This window comes from Mobula hypostoma, chromosome 18 (assembly GCF_963921235.1).
Source record: "Mobula hypostoma chromosome 18, sMobHyp1.1, whole genome shotgun sequence".
Taxonomy (NCBI): Eukaryota; Metazoa; Chordata; class Chondrichthyes; order Myliobatiformes; family Myliobatidae; genus Mobula; species Mobula hypostoma.
This window is the reverse complement of record NC_086114.1, coordinates 5,690,418-5,711,166: the sequence shown is the minus strand read 5'-3', so window position 1 is coordinate 5,711,166 and position 20,749 is coordinate 5,690,418. Positions and strand designations below refer to the sequence as shown.

General features: G+C 43.8%; 1 protein-coding gene across 3 annotated transcripts in view; it reads left to right on the top strand.

Moving 5' to 3' along the window:
- Nucleotides 1-20,749, top strand: part of camk2g2 (calcium/calmodulin-dependent protein kinase (CaM kinase) II gamma 2) — a 492,136-nt gene that overhangs the window by 255,384 nt on the left and 216,003 nt on the right. For all 3 annotated transcript variants that reach the window (XM_063070378.1, XM_063070379.1, XM_063070380.1), the window contains exon 4: nt 2,142-2,196. In XM_063070378.1, the coding sequence (XP_062926448.1) occupies nt 2,142-2,196 (55 nt within the window). The remainder of the gene's footprint in view (nt 1-2,141; nt 2,197-20,749) is intronic.

Here is a 20,749-nt window from a genome sequence, read left to right as displayed (position 1 = left end):
CTGCAGAGCATCCGACCGCAATACCCTGCAGAGGATAGTAAAAACCACTGACAAAATCTCCAGGGCCTCTTTTCCACCTAAATGCCCACAATTTACAAACCCTAACCCAGATATATTTGGAACGTAAGTGGAAACTGGAGCACCTGGAAAACACATGTGGTCATGGGGAGAACGTACAAATTCCTTACAGTCAGGTTGGCAATTGAACCTGCAGTGATTAGTGACTGGTGATCGTTGGTGCTAACCGCTATGCTGCCATGCTGCCCTATACTAACCAAAGGCTAAATATCACTAGTCACTGCAAAGTGTGTCCACCTCTATTTTTTTGGCCGAGACAAGGAATCTTATTACACAGCTCCATCACATCCAATAACATGTCTTTATTGTTATGGTCCTGAGATAACTATAGCTAATCATAAACACAAGAGACTCTGCAGATGCTGGAAATCTTGAGCAATAAACACAAAATGCTGAAGGAACTCAGCAGTTCAGGCAGCATCTATGGGGGGAGGGGATTAATGAAAGGTCTCAGCCCAAAACGTTGACTATTTATTCCCTTCCAAAGATGCTACATGACTTGCTGAGTTCCTCCAGCAATACATGTGTGTGACTAGCTAGCTTGCTCTCTTTAAGACCAGTGCACTTTTAAACAAAGCATACCAGGCCTTCAGACTGATTAATTCATGCTGATACAATTGTATTTCTATGTTATATTGACTGTCCTGTTGTACATACTACTTATTACAAATTACTATAAATTGCACATTGCACATTTAGACGGAGATGTAATGTAAAGATTTTTACTCCTCATGTATGCGAAGGATGTAAGGAATAAATTCAATTCAATTTCCGAGGTCAGTGAGCAGCTACATCCAGGGTAGCTTCTGATGTTTTAGGAACTGAGAGGCCTGTATTTCATTAGGAGTTTGAGGAGATGTGGTATGTCACCAAAGGCTAGCAAATTTTCATAGATGTACCATGGAGAGCATTCTGACTGTTTGCTTCACCATCTGGTTTGCAGGGGCCGCTATATAGGATCAGAGAAATATGTAGAGGATTGTAAGCTCAGCCAGCTCCATCATGAGCACTTGCCTCCCCAACAGCGATGCCTTAAAAAGGCAGCATCCATCATTAAAGACCCCCATCATCACTTCTTATTGCAGAGTGGGAGCCATGCACCATATACTAATCTATATATGATATGATCTCTGAATTTCTATCCTGGGCCCAACATACTGATGCAATTGCAAAGAAAACTAGACAGTGTCTACATTTCATTAGCAGTGTAAGGAGATTTTATATGTCACTGAAGACTCTATAACATTTCTAGAGAAGTGCTGCGGAGAGTATTCGAACTGGTTGTACATCTCTGTCTGGTATGGAGGCTCGGGTGCACAGGATTTGAAAAAGCTGCAGAGTGTTGTAAACTCTGCCAGATCCATCATGGGCATAGCATCGAAGACATCTTTAAATTGCAATGCTTCAAAAGGGTGGCACTCGCTATTAAGGACCCCACCTATACAGACATGCCCTCTTTTCATTGTTACTATCAGAGAGGAGATATAGGAGCCTGAGACAAACACACAATGTTTTAGAAACAGCTTCTTCCCCTCTGCCAGCATATTTCTGAATGAACACTGAACCAACCCATGAACACTACCTCATTAATTTTGCTCTCTTTTTGCAATACTTATTTAATTTAATTGGTTTAATATATTTCTTATTGTAACTGATGAAGGGTCTCAGCCAGAAAGGTCGTCTGTGTATCCCTCTTCGTAGATACTGCCTGACCTGCTGAGTTCCTCCAGCACCTTATGTGCGTTGCTCTGGATTTCCAACATCTGCAGAATCTCGTTTATTTATTTCTTATTTCATTTTTATAGTTTTTATTAATATGTATTACATTGTACTGCTGCATAAAACAAAATATTTTTACCAGATATGTTAGTGATATTAAAGCTGACTCTGAGCCCCTGGTATTGAGGTTTGAAAAAAACCTACGGGTAAATAACTGGTTCTGTTTCCATTTTCTGATACAGTTAGCTTAAAAGGAAACGATAGTAATGTACCTGAGACAATCTATCATTCTTAAACATAGTTATCAACCAAGATGATCCTAAATGCTCTTCTTTCTCTTTCAGTGCGTCTCCATGACAGCATATCAGAAGAAGGATTTCATTACCTCATATTTGACCTGTAAGTAATTGCATGCTCACTCACAATAACTATAATTTGTTGTATATATTTCTGGTGTACTGAGGAAGAAGCTGACTGCAGGTTGTACCTTATTGCTAAAACTTTCAAGGTAATGGAGCCAGTTGTGGTGGTTCTTGATGTGAATGGGAGAGAAGAGAAATGTTTGAACAAAGCACTTACGCAAAATAATAAACACAAAAAATTCTGCAGATGCTGGAAGTCCAGGGCAACACACACAAAATGCCAGAGGAACTCTATGGAAATGAACAAACAGTCAACATTTCGGGCTGAGACTGTTCTTCAGGGCCAGAGAGGAAGAGAGGAGATGCTAGAATAAAAGATGGGAGAGGGGGAGGAGGACAAGCTAGAAGGTGAGAGGTGAAGCTGGGTGAGTAGGAAGGTTAAAAGGCTGGAGAGGAGGAATCTGTTACGAGAGGAAGGGAGAAAGGGAAAGAAGCAGGGACACCAGGGACAGCTGAGGAGAAGAGATAGGCCAGAGTGAGGAACAGAAGAAGGGGGGGTGGTGTGAGTTTTTTTTACTGGAAGGAGAAATCAGTATTCATACCATCAGGATGGAGGCTAAGCAGATGGAATATAAGGTGTTGCTCCTCCACCCTGAGGGTGGCCTCATCATGGCACAAGAGGAGGCTGTAGACTGACATGCCAGAATGGGAATGGGAATCAATTCATCAGACCAGCAGGAAGTTCTGCTTTTGACAGATGGAGCGGAGGTGCTCAATGAAGCGATTCCTAAATTTATGATGTCTCTCAGTAATGTGGAGGAGGGAGCACCGGATTCAATGGATGACCCCAACAGATTTCCAGGTAAAGTGTTGCCTCACCTGAAAGGGCTCACACAAAATGCTGAGGGATCTCAGCAAGTCAGCTAGTATCTTCGAGAGGAATAAACAGAGGGTGGTGAATCTGTGGAATTCGTTGCCACAGTCAGCTGTGGTGGCCAAGTCATTGGATATATTTAAAGTGGAGTTTGGTAGGTTCTAAGGATGTCAAAAGTTACATGGAGAAGACAGGAGAATGAGTTTGAGAGGGATAATAAATCAGCCATGATGGATTGGCAGAGCAGACTCAATGGGCCAAATAGTTTAATTCTGCTCCTATGTCTTATGGTCAACAGATGTCGTTTCAGCAGAGACCCTTCATCAGGACTGGAAATGAAGGGGGAAGAAGCCAGAAAAAGAAGGGGGGGGCGTGGAAAGGAATACAAACTGGCAAGTAATAGGTGAGATCAGGTGAGGGGCAAGCTGAACAGGTGGGGGGAGGGAATAATGAAGTGAGAAGCTGGGAAGAGAAAGGTGGAAGAGGTAAAGGGCTGAAGAAGAAGGAATCTGATAGGGAAGGAGAGTGGACCATGGAGAAAGGGAATGTGATCCTGTGCATTTGAGCCTCTTTGTCAGTCAGAATGCTCTCTGTTGTACATCCGTAGAAGTTTGAAAGTCTTTGATAACATCTTACAGTTAGATTAGATGATCTCATGATTTTAGGAAGTGCAGATACAGGTTTCTTTTCAAAAGGAATCTTTTGGCAGGCGCTGAAAATTTGTTGTTTGTTTTCCTTTGCTCGATGGTCTCTTGCTCAGAGATTTCATTTCTGCATCACTGATCATCTTGTTCTCCTTGCGGGGACGTCTCCATTCCAGGGTAATTATTATTTCTATAATATAATTTCAGATAATTAGGGACAGTTCAACCTAAACCTCAGTGCAATGATAAAGTGCTGATAATTAACATAGTGCATCATTTTCCCTTGAGCTCAAGGCAGTATTTTGAGGACAAGTTTAACATTGACTCTTGGTAACATGCCCTAGATGTGCATTTTAATTAACTGAAGTTAGATGACGAGTTTTCTTTACCACTCAAGTCAGAATTCCCTCTGAATTTGAAGGCCACTGAAGGTAAGTATGGTAAAGATTAAAAATCTAAAGAATAGCTTTATTTGTCACATGTACATCAAAACATCAACACATACAGTGAAATGGGTCATTTTCTGTATCTCCATAAGACTGTAAGATATAGGAGCAGAAGTAGGCCACTTGGCCCATCGAGTCTACTGCACCATTTCATCATGGCTGGATAATTTATTTTCCCTCATCTCCATTCTAAAAGGACGTCCCTCTGTTCTGAGGCTGTGTCCTCTGGTCTTTGACTCCCCCATCATAGGATACATCCTCTCCACATCCACTCGATCAAGGCCTTTCAACATTCTATAGGTTTCAATGAGGTCACCATTCATTCTTCTGATGTCAGATCAAATCAGTGAAGATCGTGCTGTCCCATGCTTCTGGCACCAACATAACAAGCCCACAACTTACCAACCCTAACCTATATGTCTTTTTTTTTGGAATGTGGGAGGAAACTAGAGTACCTAGACAAAACCCACATGGTCACGGGGAGAAGTACTGTACAAACTTCTTACAGACAGTGGTGGGAATTGAACCTCGAAAGCTGGTAGCGGTAAAGTGATGCACTAACCATTGTGCTGCCATGGTGTCCTGTAAAAGCTCACTCCCAGTGCCTGTAGTGCTTGGTGTGTTCTGGTTAAACAAGACTTAGCCCAGCCCTTCCCTCGGCACATCATAAACACAAGAGATGTGATAAATGATGTGGTTACTTCCAGCAAGATGGCAGCAGCCCAGATGCAGCGGCCAGTCCAGGTCCAATCAAAGGTATATTTGTTCGTCTTGTACGTCTCTGCTGTAGTTGCAAGTCATTGCTAGAATAGTTGCTCAATGGTGACGAAACTGGACTTATTGCATACTGTTGTTCTGTTGTTGCCTGGATTTGGCGCGCACCGTTGGATAATACTCAGTGCTAGTGATTGTCCTGGACGTTTTTATTGTGATCGCAAGTCCCTGCTGGACATTAGTAACTTGGAATGCAATAAGTCTGGTTCAATGGTGGGGTAACTCTGTTACCTCGGTTGTGTCGAAGACAAGGCTGAAGCAATTGGGTCACCTGTTGCAGATGACCAGGAGAAGAGGGACCAGTGCGGTGTGGGAGAGCCCCTGCAGGGTCCGCTGGAATCCATATTTGGCCCCTCCTGTTGGTGCTGTCCTCAGTGTTTTCCCAGTGCTACCCTCTGATGTTTGCTCACTGGCGTCCTCCAGTGTTCTCTCAATTGAAGAACAAGATGAACCAGGATAACTTACCATTTATTCTACAATCAAGCCACTCGGGTACTTGGGCTAGATATTTTTTTCTTTGTGACTGTTTTTCTGTAATTGGAACAAGTTTGTGCTATTTGTGCTGTGTGCTGTGGGTTATGTGTTTTGCAACTTGGCCCTGGAGGAGCACAGTTTCATTTGTCTACGGTCATGTATGGTTGAACTGGAACTTGATTTTGCAGACGCTGGAAATCTTGAGCAACACACACAAAATCCTGGAGGATCTTAGCACGTCAGGCAGCATCTATGGAGGGAATATGCAGTCAGCATTTTGGACCAAGACCTTTTATCGGGACTGGAAAGGAAGGGAGTGGAGGCCAGAATAAGGAGGTGAGGGAGGGGTAGGAGGACAAGCTAGAAGGTGATAGGTAAGAACAGGTGAGCGGAAAGGTGTGTGGGTGGCGAGGAGGTAAGAAGTTGTGAGGGGATAGGTAGAAGAGGTGAACGGCTGAAGAAGAAGTGATCTAATAGGAGAGGAGAGTGGACCATGGAAGAACTGGGAGAAGGAGGGGAACTAGAGGCAGGTGAGGAGAAGAGAATGGGTGAGAGGGTAACCAGCATGAGGAATGTAGGAAGAGAAGGGGGAGGAGAAATTACTGAAGAGTATCGAGAGGTGCATGGTCACTGTCCTGAAAATTTGACAGCATAGTTTCAATTAGAGTCAACAGTGTGGGATACTGGTCCATGTCAACCCATGCCACCCAGGCTGGTCCTATGTGCCCATGCTTGCCCCATATCCCTCTAAACCTTTCCTGTCCATGTACAGTACTGTGCAAAACTCTTACATATATATAGTTGGGTGCCCAAAATTTTTGCACAGTACTGTATTTGTCAATGTGGAGTGGAGAGCAAATTTGTAAATCTGGTGGGAGCAAAGGATGTTGGGAATGGCGAGGGTGGAGCACCTTTAAGTTCCTCGGTGTTCAGGAATATATATCTTGTGACGTATATGTACTTTGATAATGAATTTACTTTCAACCTGAATGTAAGATTTCTTTTAGGCTAAGCATAAGTGGGAAATCCAGAGCAACACTTTTTAAATGCTAGAGGAACGCAGGAGGTAAGGCAGCATCTGTGAAGAGGAATAAACAGGCGATGTTTTGGGCCAGTACCCTTCATCAGAACTGTATTCCAGGCTTCCTTTGTCTGAACTTTAACATGCCCTTTTTAAGTGTTTAATCTGACATCTAATACTATGCCAGATTTAACTGAGCCAGGAGCCTTGATGTCCTGTCAGTTCTTGAATACACAGAATTGCTCATACACTGTAGTTGTGATGACACACAGCAAACACATCAGGAGACCACTTTGCTCCAAATGTCTAATTTTGCTCTGAGATTCATTTGGTGTCTCGTGAATCAGTCGCGGAAACATCTGAATATATCTACGCGGCCTTGGTATTTGATTCCGCTGTTGAGGGGTCTCAGGACCACGGGATATATATAACACACAGCTGGGAGTTGGGGGATAAGAAAGCATTGACCTGTGAGTCAGACGATGTTTTATTAACAGACTAGAGCGGATCAGGCTAAATACGAGAGAACACAGCTTTAAGCCAAATTCCAAAAGGCATTACAACAGGAAGATTAAACCTTGCTGACTTTTCAGTTCTTTTGTTTGTGTCATGTTGATGTTTTAAAGACCATAAGACATAGGAGCAGAAGTAGGCCGTTCAGCCTGCTCTGCAGTTCCATCATGGCTGATCTATTGTCCCTCTCAACCCAGTTCGCTTGCCTTCTCCCCATAACCTCTGATGCCCTTACTAATCAGAAACATATTAACTTCTTTAAATGTACCCTATGATTTGGCCTCCATAGCCGTCTGTGGCAATGCATTCCCCAGATTTACTACTCTCTGGCTAAAGAAATTCCTCCTCATCTCTGTTCTAAAGGGACATCCCTCTATTCTGAAGCTGTGCCTACTGCTCCTAGACTCCACGACTATTGGAAACATCCTTTCCACATCCATTCTACCGTGGCTTTTCTTAAAGAGGTGTTTGGCTTTGCAATGAACCTAGCCCTGCATTGGTTCATTGGCGGAGCTCTTTCCTTTGGGTTAGTTCAACCATGGTTTTGATTCCCACCCCACGAGTCAGCAGTTTGAGGTGGACTAATATTCTAGTGCAGGAGAACATGAGAAACAGAACATGGCACAGGCCATTCAGCCCCTCTTGCCACTGCTACACGCCAGTGATGCTGCGGCAAGAAAATTTTTCATTGTCCCTCTACCTCACTGTACTTGTGCACGTCACAATGAATTCACTGTGAAAATAGAGTTGAGGTTGAGATTGGAAGAGTGATTGCATTTACAGAATGGTGGAGCAGGTCTGGGCCACGTAGCATATTCCAACTTTCCAACACCTATTTCTGAAAAGATGGAAGATGAGTTTTATTTGTCACAATACACTGAGACATCGAAACTCACAGTCAAATGCGTTGTTTACATCAACAGCCAATAACCGGCCAAGGATGTGTTGGGTGCAGCCTGCAGGTGTCATGATACTTCTGGCACTAAAGTAGGATGTCCAAAACACACTAATAAATAATTGGAATGTGGGAGAAAACAGGAGCACCCAGAGGAAACCCACACAGTCACTGGGAGTAAGAGAGAGAGCAGTGCGCCGTGCATGCACAGCCCTGCGGTGAAAAATGATATCCTATCCGTTAAATAGGGGCCGTGGACAATTCTGATTTGATGGAGACAGACGTGAAAGCACAGAGGAACATCTGGAGAAATTTCTGAAATGCCCGTTCGCTGCTGTCGTTACTGCGCGGTCGGGAATCTTCCAGAGGGAAGGCCTCAAAATCCCCATCTTTGCCTGCTGTTGGCGACCGAGAAGGAGGTCGAATCGTTCGGACAGAGATGCCGCTCAGTACTCGGTGTCGGAGAGCTGATCAGAGCTCGAAGTTTTCGGACGACTCAGTGTCGGACTGTGGTCGGGCATGGCAGGGAGAGTTTTTCTTCCTTCTCCCGTCTGCGTGAGATGTGGGACATTTGAGAGACATTGAACTTTTTACTGTGCTCATGGACTTCTTCATCAAGTTATGGTATCATTGCACTGTTGTAACTATATGTTATAATTATGTGGTTTTGTTAGTTTTTTTCAGTCTTGATCTGTCCTCTGTTTCTGTGATATCACACCGGAGGAAACATTGTATCATTTCTTAATGCATGCATTACTAAATGACAATAAAAGAGGACTGTGTGTCTTCATAATCTTAAAAAAAGTGCAAACTCCTTACAAACAGTGCCGGGAATTGACACCGTGTTAGGCGTTGTACTAGCCACTGCGCTACAGTGCAGCTTGTATGTTTCATTAGTGAAGGACAACACTGCTTTGTTGGGCATTCCTTTGCTTTACATATATCGGGCAGTTCTTTAAGTTCTGGTCATGTACCGTGTCATATGACATGGGTGATCATGTTCTTTCCATGGTCATGATTGTTCTTGGCAAGTGTTTCTACAAAAGTGGGTTACCATTGCCTTCTCCTGGGCAGTGTCTTTACAAGACGGGTGACCCCAGCCATTATCGATACTCTTCAGTAACTGTCTGCCTGGCATTGGTGGTCACATAACCAGGACTTGTGATGAGCACCAGCTGCTCATACGACCATCCACCACCTGCTCCCATGGCTTCACATGACCCTGATCAGGCTGAGCAGGTGCGTCACCTTGTCCAAAGGTGACCTGCAGGCCAGCGGAGGGTAGGAGTACCTTACACCTCTTTTGGTAGAGACCTATCTCCACTCCATCACCCATAGTTACTTAAGTGGCTGTCCATTTACACCTGTCAACGGGAAGGGAGGCGAGAAACTGCACAGCGGAGGATGGTGGTGCACAGTACAAACTGCAGCCCTGCTTGAACGAGAAACTTGGAGGAAGGAATTTTCAAAAGTGTATTTGAGGTTGCCCCCTGGAGCTCTGTCATTTCACACCAGCTCTACGTATAACCATGCAGCAATTCTGTAGGAACACATCCATTGACGCTGGTGTCAGAAAGCTGTGACTCTGCACGCCTGAGGTGTCAATGCATTGCTTCTGATTACCTGAAATATTTCCTTTCACCTTTGATTGCAAAGAGGGAGCCACACATGATGTGATAATCTGCACTCAGTGGCCACTGAATGTGCATACAGAGTATAAAAAATTAAATACGTAGTGCAAAAAGAGAGCAAAAATAGTGAGGTGGTGTTCATGGGTTCATTGTCTGTTCAGAAATCTGATGGAGGAGGGGAAGAAGCTGTGTGTCTTCAGGCTCCTGTACCTCCTCCTTGATGGTAGCATGTCCTGGATGTTGTGATGGAGACTAGTTTTTTGAGGCATGGCATTTTGAAGGTTTCCTGGATGTTGGGAAGGCTAGCACACACAATGTTGCTGGCTGAGTTTGCGATCCTTTGCAGCTTTTTTCCAATCCTGTGCAGTGGTTCCTCTATGCCAGTGATGCAACCAGTTAGTATGCTGTCCACAGTACACCTGTAGACATTTCCAGTGTCTTCAGTGACATACCAAACCTTCCTGGGTTCCTCATGAAGTATAACCGCAGTCATGCCTTCAGGCAAGCGTGGTTTTACCGTAAAACCAGGGCAAACCAGAAGGGTCAGACCAGTTACACTCACAGATCTCGATTTTGCAGATGACATAGTCCTGCTCTCTGACCAGATGGAGGAAGCACAGCAGCTACTGACAAAAGTGGAAATTGAGTGCAATAAAGTTGGACTTCACCTAAACGCTAAAAAGACAGAGTACATGGCATTTAACTGCAATGAAGGTACTCTCAAGACCGTAGAGAATGATACCATTAAGAAAGCCTTTGACTACAAGTACCTCAGGTCAAGAATGATGAGTTCGGAGAAGGATATAAAGATATGGAAGGTGGCGTGGAGGGCTATGAACGATATGAAGGAAATCTGGAAGTCGAACCTGACCAGAGGGCTTAAAAAGAGGATCTTCATAGCAGTCATGGAGTCCATTCTCACGTACGGATGTGAGACATGGACACTCACCAAGACGATACAAAAGTCTCTAGATGGTTGCTATACACGAATGCTCCGTATGGCTCTTGATGTGAGTTGGCAACAGCACATGACGAACGTTGAGCTTTGTAACAACCTACCGATGCTCTCCACTAAAATCGAGGCGAGAAGACTGCAACTAGCGGGGCACTGTCTACGCCACCCTGAGCTACCTGCCAGCCTAGTCATCATATGGGAGCCCAAGCACGGGAGGATGAACCCTGGGCGCCCTCCCAAGACTATGGTCAACACGCTCCTAGAAGACAGCGGCGCGGCTACTGAACACACTGATGAGGGAGAAGTGGAGAGTCCGTCATCGTGTCCAACGCCGGCCCCCTAGGCCTGAGTCATGGACATAGTAGTAGTAGTAGTAGTGGTGCCTTCATAATTGCATCAATATGTTGGGCCCAGGGTAGATCCTCAGAAATCATAAAACCATAAGATATAAGAGCAGAATTAGGCCATTTCGCCCATCAAGTCTGCTTCACCATTTCATTAATCATACAATCTGTACACTCACTGTCTGAGGGAAGTGGTGGGCAGGTGAGGAGAAGAGAAGGGGTGAATGGGAAATGGAAAAAATGGGAAGGGAGAGTGGGGAAGAACTCGAAGATCATACCATTAGGTTGGAGGCTACCTTAATGGAATATGAGGTGTTGCTCCTCCAACCGCCTCATCATGGCAGTAGAGGAGGCCATGGACAGTCATGTTGGAATGGGAATGGGAGGTCGAAATCAATTTCTGTAGCCTCTTTGGAACTGTCGAGAATAACTTGCTCCTCGGGTTTAGTTACAGCATAGGGGGCAACGGTGATCTCCCATAAATCGCAGCACACTGAAATTCAGTCAAACTAGAAGCTGACAGTTCACGCAATGGGGGACAGTGGAATGTCAGCCAGACTTCAGCCGATGGATTTCAAACTAGCCAGGTTCAATTAAGGGTGGTCGTGTCAGTAACTTCCAGTGACGAGTGCACAGTATTTCATGTTAAAGAACACAGAGCAGCTCGAATGAACTGTAAGGCCACAGGAGCGGAATTAGGCCATTCAGCCCATTGAGTCTGCTCTGCCATTTCATCACAGCTAACTTACGCAAACACGAGGAATTCTGCAGATGCTGGAAATTCAAGCAACACACATCAAAGTGCTGGTGAACGCAGCAGGCCAGGCAGCATCTCTAGGAAGAGGTAGTGTCGATGTTTTGGGCGGAGACCCTTCGTCAGGACTAACTGAAGGAAGAGCTAGTAAGAGATTTGAAAGTGGGAGGGTGAGGGGGAGATCCAAAATGATAGGAGAAGACATATAGGAGAAGAGCTATATAGGACCCTGGCCAGACCCCACTTGGAGTACTGTGCTCCGTTCTGGTCACCTCACTACAGGAAACTATAGAAAGGGTGCAGAGGAGATTTACAAGGATGTTGCCTGGACTGGGGAGCATGTCTTATGAGAACAGGTTTCTCTCTCTCTCCTTTTTCTCCCTCTGTCCCTTTGACTATACCCCTTGCCCATCCCCTGGGTTTTTCCCCCCCTCCCCCTTTTCCTTCTCTCTGGGCCTCCTGTCCCATGATCCTCTCATATCCCTTTTGCCAGTCAACTGTCCAGCTCTTGGCTCCATCCTTCCCCCTCCTGTCTTCTCCTATCATGGTGGACGAAGGGTCTCGGCTCAAAACCTTGACTGTACCTCTTCCTAGGGATGCTGCCTGGCCTGCTGAGTTCACCAGCACTTTGATGTGTGTTGCTACAGCTAATTTACTCTCCTTTTCAACCCCTTTTTCCTGACTTCTCTCCATAACATTTGACACACTTACTAATCAACAATCTATCGACCTGCACTTTAAATATACCTAACGACTTGGCCTCCACAACCGTCTGGCTAAATTCCACCACCCTCTGGCTAAAGAAATTCATCCTCATCTCTGTTCTAAAGGGATATCTCTCTACTCTGAGGCTGTGAGTGAAGTAGGAAGCAGACTTCATTCTGAGCCACGATCTCTAAGAACAGCACAATCAGTTTTAAATCCAGTATGTGTATTAGTTAATTGTGTACAGTGGACAGGAACCCCAAACTGACTGCATTTGGAATGAATAATTCAAGTGCCAACAATGTTCTCAGAAATGACATTTAAATTAATCAACAGAGGAACAGTGCACTCTAATTTTGTACCATCATTTCTTCATCTTGGCAGCAGGTTAACAATTTGTGCTGTCACGAGAGGGTTGCAATTATACCTACTGTATGTTAAGGAAATTAAGTGTATGTTTTTCATCATTGTCAGTTCTTTCATTTTAATGTATTTTTAACTAGACCTCTGCAATGTCAGTGGTTTAAGAGACAACTCCAGTTAATAAACAATCACCTCCTTGATGTTGTGATGATTATTTTGAGGTAAATTAGACCAATAGCTTTTAGCTTTAACGTTGTATTAGCTGTGGTTATGTGGGTAGTATTTTCTGTTTGTTTTTGTTTGTTTGTTTATCTGCCTATCTATCTCTCTATCTTTCTATATATTTATTGAGATACAGTGTAGAATATGCCCTTCTGGCCCTTTGAGTCAAACCACCCAGATGTCCCCCACTTTAAGCCTAGGCTAATCACAGGACAGTTTACAATGATTAATTAACCTATCAGCTGGTACGCCTTTGGACTGTGGGTGGAAACAAGAGCACCCGCAGGAAACCTGCACAGTCACAGGGAGAACGTACAAACATCAGTCAGCTGGTGGCATAAACTTTTAGGTTCTTGAACCAGACAAGATAAATGTTTACAGACATTTTTAATCTCTTCCTCTCCCAGTGTAGAGTATCCTCCTGCTTCAAAACATCCACCATTGTTCTGGTACCTAAAAAGACCAAGGTAATATGTTGGAACGACTGGTGCCCTGTCGCACTCACCTCAATAATAAGCAAATGCTTTGAGTTAGTCCTGATGAAGGGTCTCGGCCTGAAACGTCGACTGTACCTCTTCCTAGAGATGCTGCCTGGCCTGCTGCGTTCACCAGCAACTTTTATGTGTGTTGCTTGAATTTCCAGCATCTGCAGAATTCCTGTTGTTAAATGCTTTGAGAGACTGTTCAAGGATTACATCTGCAGCTTGCTACCACCCACACTGGATCCCCTACAATTCGCCTACTGACACAACTGATCAACAGATGATGCAATAGCCACAGCTCTACATACCATCCTTACACATCTGGAGAAGAAGGATGCTTATGTGAGAATGCTGTTCTTGGACTACAGTTCAGCATTCAACACCATAATTCCCTCCAGGCTTGACAAGAAGCTCAGAGACCTCGGCCTTCACCCTACCTCGTGTAGCTGGATCCTGCATTTCTTGTCAGATTGCTGGCAGGTGGTAAGAGTGGGCTCCCTCACCTCTGCACCTCTGACCCTCAACACCAGAGCCCCCCAGGGCTGTGTCCTAGGCCCCCTCCTTTACTCTCTGTATACCCATGCCAGTGTTGCCACGTGCAGCTCCAATCTGCGAATTAAATTTGCTGATGACACATTGATTGGCCTAATCTCAAATAATAATGAGGAAGCCTACAGAGAAGTCATCACCCTGACACAGTGGTGTCAAGAAAGCAACCTCTCCCTCAATGTCGCAAAAACAAAGGTGCTGGTTGTGGACCACAGAAGGAATGGAGACAGGCTAGCCCCTATTGACATCAATGGATTGAGAGGGTGAACAGCTTCAAGTTCCTTGGCAAAAACATCACCAAGTATTTCACATGGTCTGTTCGTACCGGCTGTGTGGTGTAAAAAGCACAACAGCGCCTCTTTCACCTCAGACAGTTGAAGAAGTTTGGTATGGGTCCCAAAATCCAAACAACTTTCTATCGGGGCACAATTGAGAGCATCCTGACTGGCTGCATCACTGCCTGATGTGGGAACTGTACTTCCCTCAATCACAGGACTCTGCACAGAGTGGTGCAGACAGACCAGCACATCTGTGGATGTGAACTTCCCACTACTCAGGACATTTACAAAGACAGGTCTGTAAAAAGGGCCTGAAGGATCACTGAGGACCTGAGTCACCCCAACCACAAACTGTTCTAGCTGCTACCATCTGGGAAACGGTACCGCAGCATAAAAACCAGGACCAACAGGCTCCGGGACAGCTTATTCCACCGGGCCCCAGACTGATTAACTCATGCTGACACAACTGTATTTCTATGTTATATTGACGGTCCTGTTTAACATACTATTTGTTATAAATTACTATAAATTGCACATTGCACATTTAGACGGAGACGTAACGTAAAGATTTTTACTCCTCATGTATATGAAGGATGTAAGTAATAAAGGTCAATTCAATTCACTCAACTTCACTCGCCTCATCACTGAATTGTTCCCACAATCTATCGACTCACCTTCAAGGACTCTACAATCTGATGTTCTCGATATTTATTGCTTATTTATTATTATTTTGTCTTTTCTTTTTTATATTTGCATAATTTGTTATCTTTTACATAATAGTTGTTTGTTCATCTTTGTTGTGTGTGGTTTTTAGTCATAGAAAAGTACAGCACAGAAACAGGCCCTTCAACCCATCTAGTCCATGCCAAACCACTTAAACTGCCTACTCCCATCGACCTGCAGTGGGACCATAGCCCTCCATACCCCTACTATCCATGTACCTATCCAAACTTCTCTTAAACATTGAAATCAAGCTTGCATGTACCACTTGAACGAGCAGCTCATTCCACACTCTGATGACTACCTGAGCGAAGAAGTGAAAAAATGAGGGGTATAGACAGGGTAAATGCAAGTAGACCTTTTCCACTAGGTTGGGCAGGACTACAACTAGAGGTCATGGGTTAAAGGTGAAAGGTGAAAAGTAATGAGAGAGATCAGAGGAGAATGGCCAGACTGGTTCAAGCTGAGAGAAGTGTGACAGTAACCCAAATAACCACAAGTTACAACAGTGGTGTACAGAAGAGCATCTCTGAATGTCACAACATGTCACACATTGAAGTGTGTGGACTACAGGAGCAGAGGACCATGAAGATACACTCAGTGGCTATTTTATTAGGTACAGGAAGCACACAATAAAGTGGCCACTGAGTGTATATTTCTTCTTTGCACTATCACTCTTGCAGTTATGTCATTATATCTAATTTGTTGTTTATTTTTGTGGATGTGTAAGTTATGCATAATTTATGTTCATTTAAATCTATGTTAACTTATGTGTCTCAGGCCAATAGAAAAAGCCTCTTTCAGGATACAGGTAACACTGTTCAGTCAATGATGTAATAATAAACACAAGAGATTCTACAGGTGCTGGAAATCCAAAGAAACACTCACAAAATGAAAAAGGGTCTCAGTCTGAAACATGGACTGTTTATTCATTTCCATAAATGCTGCCTGACCTGCTGAGAGCCTCCAGCATTTTGTGTGTGTTGTTCAGTCAGTGAAGTGGTTCTGACATTTAAGTACAGTTATCAGAGACAATTGTAGAAACAAACCACATGAACAAGCATAGGACCTAAGACATAGATGCAGAGTTAGGTGATTCAGTGCATCGAATCTATTCCACCACTTAGTCAAGGCTGGTTTATGTTCCCTCTCAATCCCATTCTTCTGCCTGTCTCTATAACCTTGACACTCTTACTAAATACTAAACCTATCAACCTTTTCTTTAAGTATACCCAATGACGTGGAGAGTCTAGGACCAGAGGGCAGATCCTCAGAATAGAAGGATGTCCCTTTAGAACAGATAAGAAAGAAAATTTCTTTAGCAAGAGGTTGGTGAATCTGTAGAATTCGTTGCTGCAGATGGCTGCGGAGGCCAGGACATTGAGTATATTTGAAACAGAGGCTGAAAATTTCTTCATTAGTCAGGGTGTCAGTGGTCACCAGGAGAAGGCAGGAGAATGGGGTTGAGAGAGACAATAAATCAGCCGTGATGGAATGACATAGTAGACTCTATGGGCCAAATGGCCTAATTCTGCTCCTCTATCTTATGGTCTTATGGTTTAAGGACATCTGAGGGAGATGGGGATTGTGTTGGAAGATGGAGATGAACCATGTTCTTGATGGATGGTGAGGGAGGCTGGAAAGGCCAGTTTTCCTCCTCCTGCTCCGAATTCTTACGTTGAAGAGTCGCTGGAAAAGCCTGCAAAAATAAACATCTAAAAATATACATTGGTAAACACAGGTCACAAGAGATTGTTCTGAGTTAACATTCTATATATCTACAATTCAGGATCCAGTTATAGAATGGGCTGTATGGAGAAATTTTACTTTGGTGCAAGGATAGATTGAATTATTTAACATCAATACAAAAAATCTGTTAAACAAAAATTAGAAAGCTAAAATTCCAAAGGAGCAGACAATTTGGTGTTCAAACGCACCTGTGTTGTACAGAATAAAGCAGAGTAATGTAATTAGAGCATTTGTGTATCACTGTGATATGTCGAAATTTTGTTCTTCCATTTAATGGAAGCAGTTACACTCAGTGGCCACCTCATTAGGCACACCTGTACACCTGCTCATTAATGCAAATATTTAATCAGCCAATCATGTGGCAGCAACTCAATGTATTAAACCATGCAGACATGGTCAAGAGGTTCAGTTGTTGTTCAGACCAAATATCAGAATGAGGAAGCAGTGACGGTGACTTTGACGGTGGAATGATTGTTGGTGACAGATGGGGTGGTTTGAGTATCTCAGGAACTGTCGACCTCCTAGGATTTTCATATACAACACTTCCAGAGTTTGTAGAGAACAGTGTAAAAAAGGAAAAAATATCCGGTGAGCAGTAGTTCTGTGGGTGAAAATGCCTTATACATGAGAAAGGTCAGAGGAGAATGGACAAGCTGGTTCAAGCTGACAGGAAGGAGACATTAACTCACGTAACCATGTGTTACAACAATTGTGTGAAGAGCTTCTCTGAATGCACAACACTGAATCTTGAAGTGGGTGGAAGACCACACTGAGTTCAACTCCTGTACCTAATAAACTGGACACTCTTATATTTCTTCTTAACCCAGCAATAATTTTTACACTCTTGGTGTGATGGTTCAGGTGGTTTAATTATCAAATGATGTCCTGGTTGAAATTTGGGTGGATTTCTGAGGGAGGGTGAGGTCTGAAGTAAATACTGATTATTTGAGATAAGACTCCTATATTTGACCCACTGAGTTAGGGGTCCATTTACCTAAAAGAAGATTTGAAAGATCCCATGTTGCTCTCTGAGCAGATCTTTGTTTTTATGCCCTAAAACAGATTCACCTTACAACCAACCCATGAGTAAAATAAGAATTTTGTAAGAGAAGGCAGCATATAATAGGTTCTGACACAGATTTTTGGATTTTGTTAGCCACAGGTGATGTACCAGAAGACCAGATGTTAACTGGTGCTGTCTCTTATTCAGAAGGGCAAAGGGGAAAAGCCCAGAAACCATGGTCCACTGAGCTGTACTTCAGTGGTAGTGGAGTTGTCGGAGAAGACTTCAAGGCACAGGGTGTATGTTCACATAGAAAGGACTGATTAGGAAGTATGAGCACGAATTTGTCCAGGGGAGATCATATCTCACTAATTTGAAGAGATACCATAACTAAGGAAGGCAGTGTAGTAACTAATAAAGTCAGCGTGGTAGATATGGTTTACAGGGAATTCAGCAGAGTATAGTTTTGTATGATTCTTGGATTCAGCGTTTTTATTGTTGATCTGATTTTTTATTAAAATATGCAGTACATTTGGATTGCTAATTTAATCGGTTCAGTACAACACTGTGGGACAAAGGGCCTGTTCCTGTGCTGAACTGGTCTATATTCTATGTTCTATTTCCAGTGTTTGATTGTACTGACTGAAGGAAGGGCTTGCAATTCTAACCTGTCTTTCACTTTCCAGAAGACTTTAGAATTGATCAGATACATGACTCTGTTAATGGCCAGGCAGCATGTTTAAACTTCAAAGTAAGTGTGTAGCCCCCCTGGCCACCCCCAGGGTCGCTCGGCTCGCTGCCGTCTAGGGAAACAGCCCTCGGCCCCGCCAAACTGGGTAATTAGTTTGTGTGGATGCTGTGTGATGTACCCCACCCCGCCCAAATAACAGACAATACACCAGATACGATTAAATGAATTACAGTTTATAGATATTACTGGAACTATATAATTAATAGAGAATAAAATATAAAAGGAAAATAAAAGGCGCCACACTTATCAAAGTTCAATCTCTTTGTGCACAAACAGTTGGAGCTCGGGACCCTTCTTCTTCACCCTGCGACCCCTTGGACCACCTCGATCAACCGCCTAGGACCAACAACGGTGGTCGACCAGACGCTCCACACGAGTCCATCTCCGTCTCCCCTCCTCGCCAAACGCCCCACTCGGGGTCTGACCCCGTTAGCGGACTCACAGCATCTGGTTAATCCTCGGTCTCTCTCTCCCGCCTTCTGCCCCAAAACCCCGCGCAGACAATATCTTTAGACACACGAAAAGCATAACAACTATCGCAATTGGCTCATTTGTCCTCATATCAATAGATAATACAAAACAAACTGCTAGCGGGAAGGACTTTCTCAGCGTTTAACATAGCAAAGAAGCATTCCCAAGTATAACATAACAAAGAAGCCATTTTAATTAGCCTCCGCAGTAACATAAAAGATGAAACCCCCCTTAGAAGTGTATGATCAAAGTATGCATACATCAACATATACTACCCCAAGATTCATTTTCTTTCAGGCATTCACAGGAAGATAAAGAAATACAATGTAATTTGTGGAAAAATTGTACTTAAAGACAGACAAAAAAACAATGTGCAAAAGAAGATGAATTGTGCAAATAACAAAATATTTCTGAGAACATGAGTTGTAGACTCCTTGAAAGTAAGACTGTAGGTTATGGAATCAGTTCAGAGTTGTGTTGAATGTAGAAAACCTAAAGCACAATACAGGTCCTTCGGCCCACAAAGCTGTGCCGAACATGTCCTTACCTTAAAAGACCCTATCGTATCCGCCTCTACCACCCTCTGTGTAAAAAACTTACCCCTGATATCTCCTCTGTACCTACTTCCAAGCACCTTGAACCTGTGCTCTCTTGTGCTAGCCATTTCAGCCCTGGGAAAAAGCCTCTGACTATCCACACGATCAATGCCTCTCATCATCTTATATATCTCTATCAGGTCACCTCTCATCCTCCATTGCTCCAAGGAGAAAAGGCCGAGTTCCCTCAACCTATTCTCATAAGGCATGCTCCCAATCCAGGCAACATCTTTGTAAATCTCCTCTGCACCCTTTCTATGGTTTCCACATCCTTCCTGTAGTGAGGTGATCAGAACTGAGCACAGTACTCCAAGTGGGATCTGACAAGGATCCTATATAGCTGCAACATGATCTCTCAGCTCCTAAACTCAATCCCACGATTGATGAAGGCCAATGCACCATATGCCTTCTTAACCACAGTCAACCTGTGCAGCAGCTTTGAGTGTCCCTAAGATCCTTCTGATCCTCCACACTGCCAAGAGTCTTACCATTAATACTATATTCTGCCATCATATTTTACCTACCAAAATGAACCACTTCATACTTATCTGGGTTGAACTCCATCTGCCATTTCTCAGCCCAGTTTTGCATCCTATCAATGTCCCGCTGTAACCTCTGACAGCCCTCCACACTGCATAACACCCCCCAACCTTTGTGTCATCAGCAAACTTACTAACCCATCCCTCCACTTCCTCATCCAGGTCATTTATAAAAATCAAAAAGAGTAGGGGTCCCAGAACAGATCCCTGAGGCACACCACTGATCACCAACCTCCATGCAGAATATGGCCCATCTACAACCACTCTTTGCCTTCTGTGGGCAAGCCAGTTCTGGATCCACAAAGCAATGTCCCCTTGGATCCCATGCTTCCTTACTTTCTCAATAAGCCTTGCATGGGGTACGTTATCAAATGCTTTGCTGAAATCCATATATACTACATCTACTGCTCTATTTTCATCAATGTGTTTAGTCACATCCTCAAAAAATTCAATCAGGTTCGTAAGGCACGACCTGCTTTTGACAAAACCATGCTGACTATTCCTAATCATATTATGCCTCTCCAAATATTGATAAATCCTGCCTCTCAGGATCTTCTCCATTAACTTACCAACAACTGAAGGAAGACTCACTGGTCTATAATTTCCAGGGCTATCTCTATTCCCTTTTTTGAATAAGGGAACAACATCCGCAACCCTTCAATCCTCCAGAACCTCTCCCATCCCCATTGATGATGTAAAGATCATTGCCAGAGGCTCAGCAATCTCCTCCCTCACCTCCCACAGTAGCCTGGGGTACATCTTGTCCGGTCCTGGTGACTTATCCAACTTGATGCTTTCCAAAAGCTCCAGCACATCCTCTTTCTTAATATCTACATG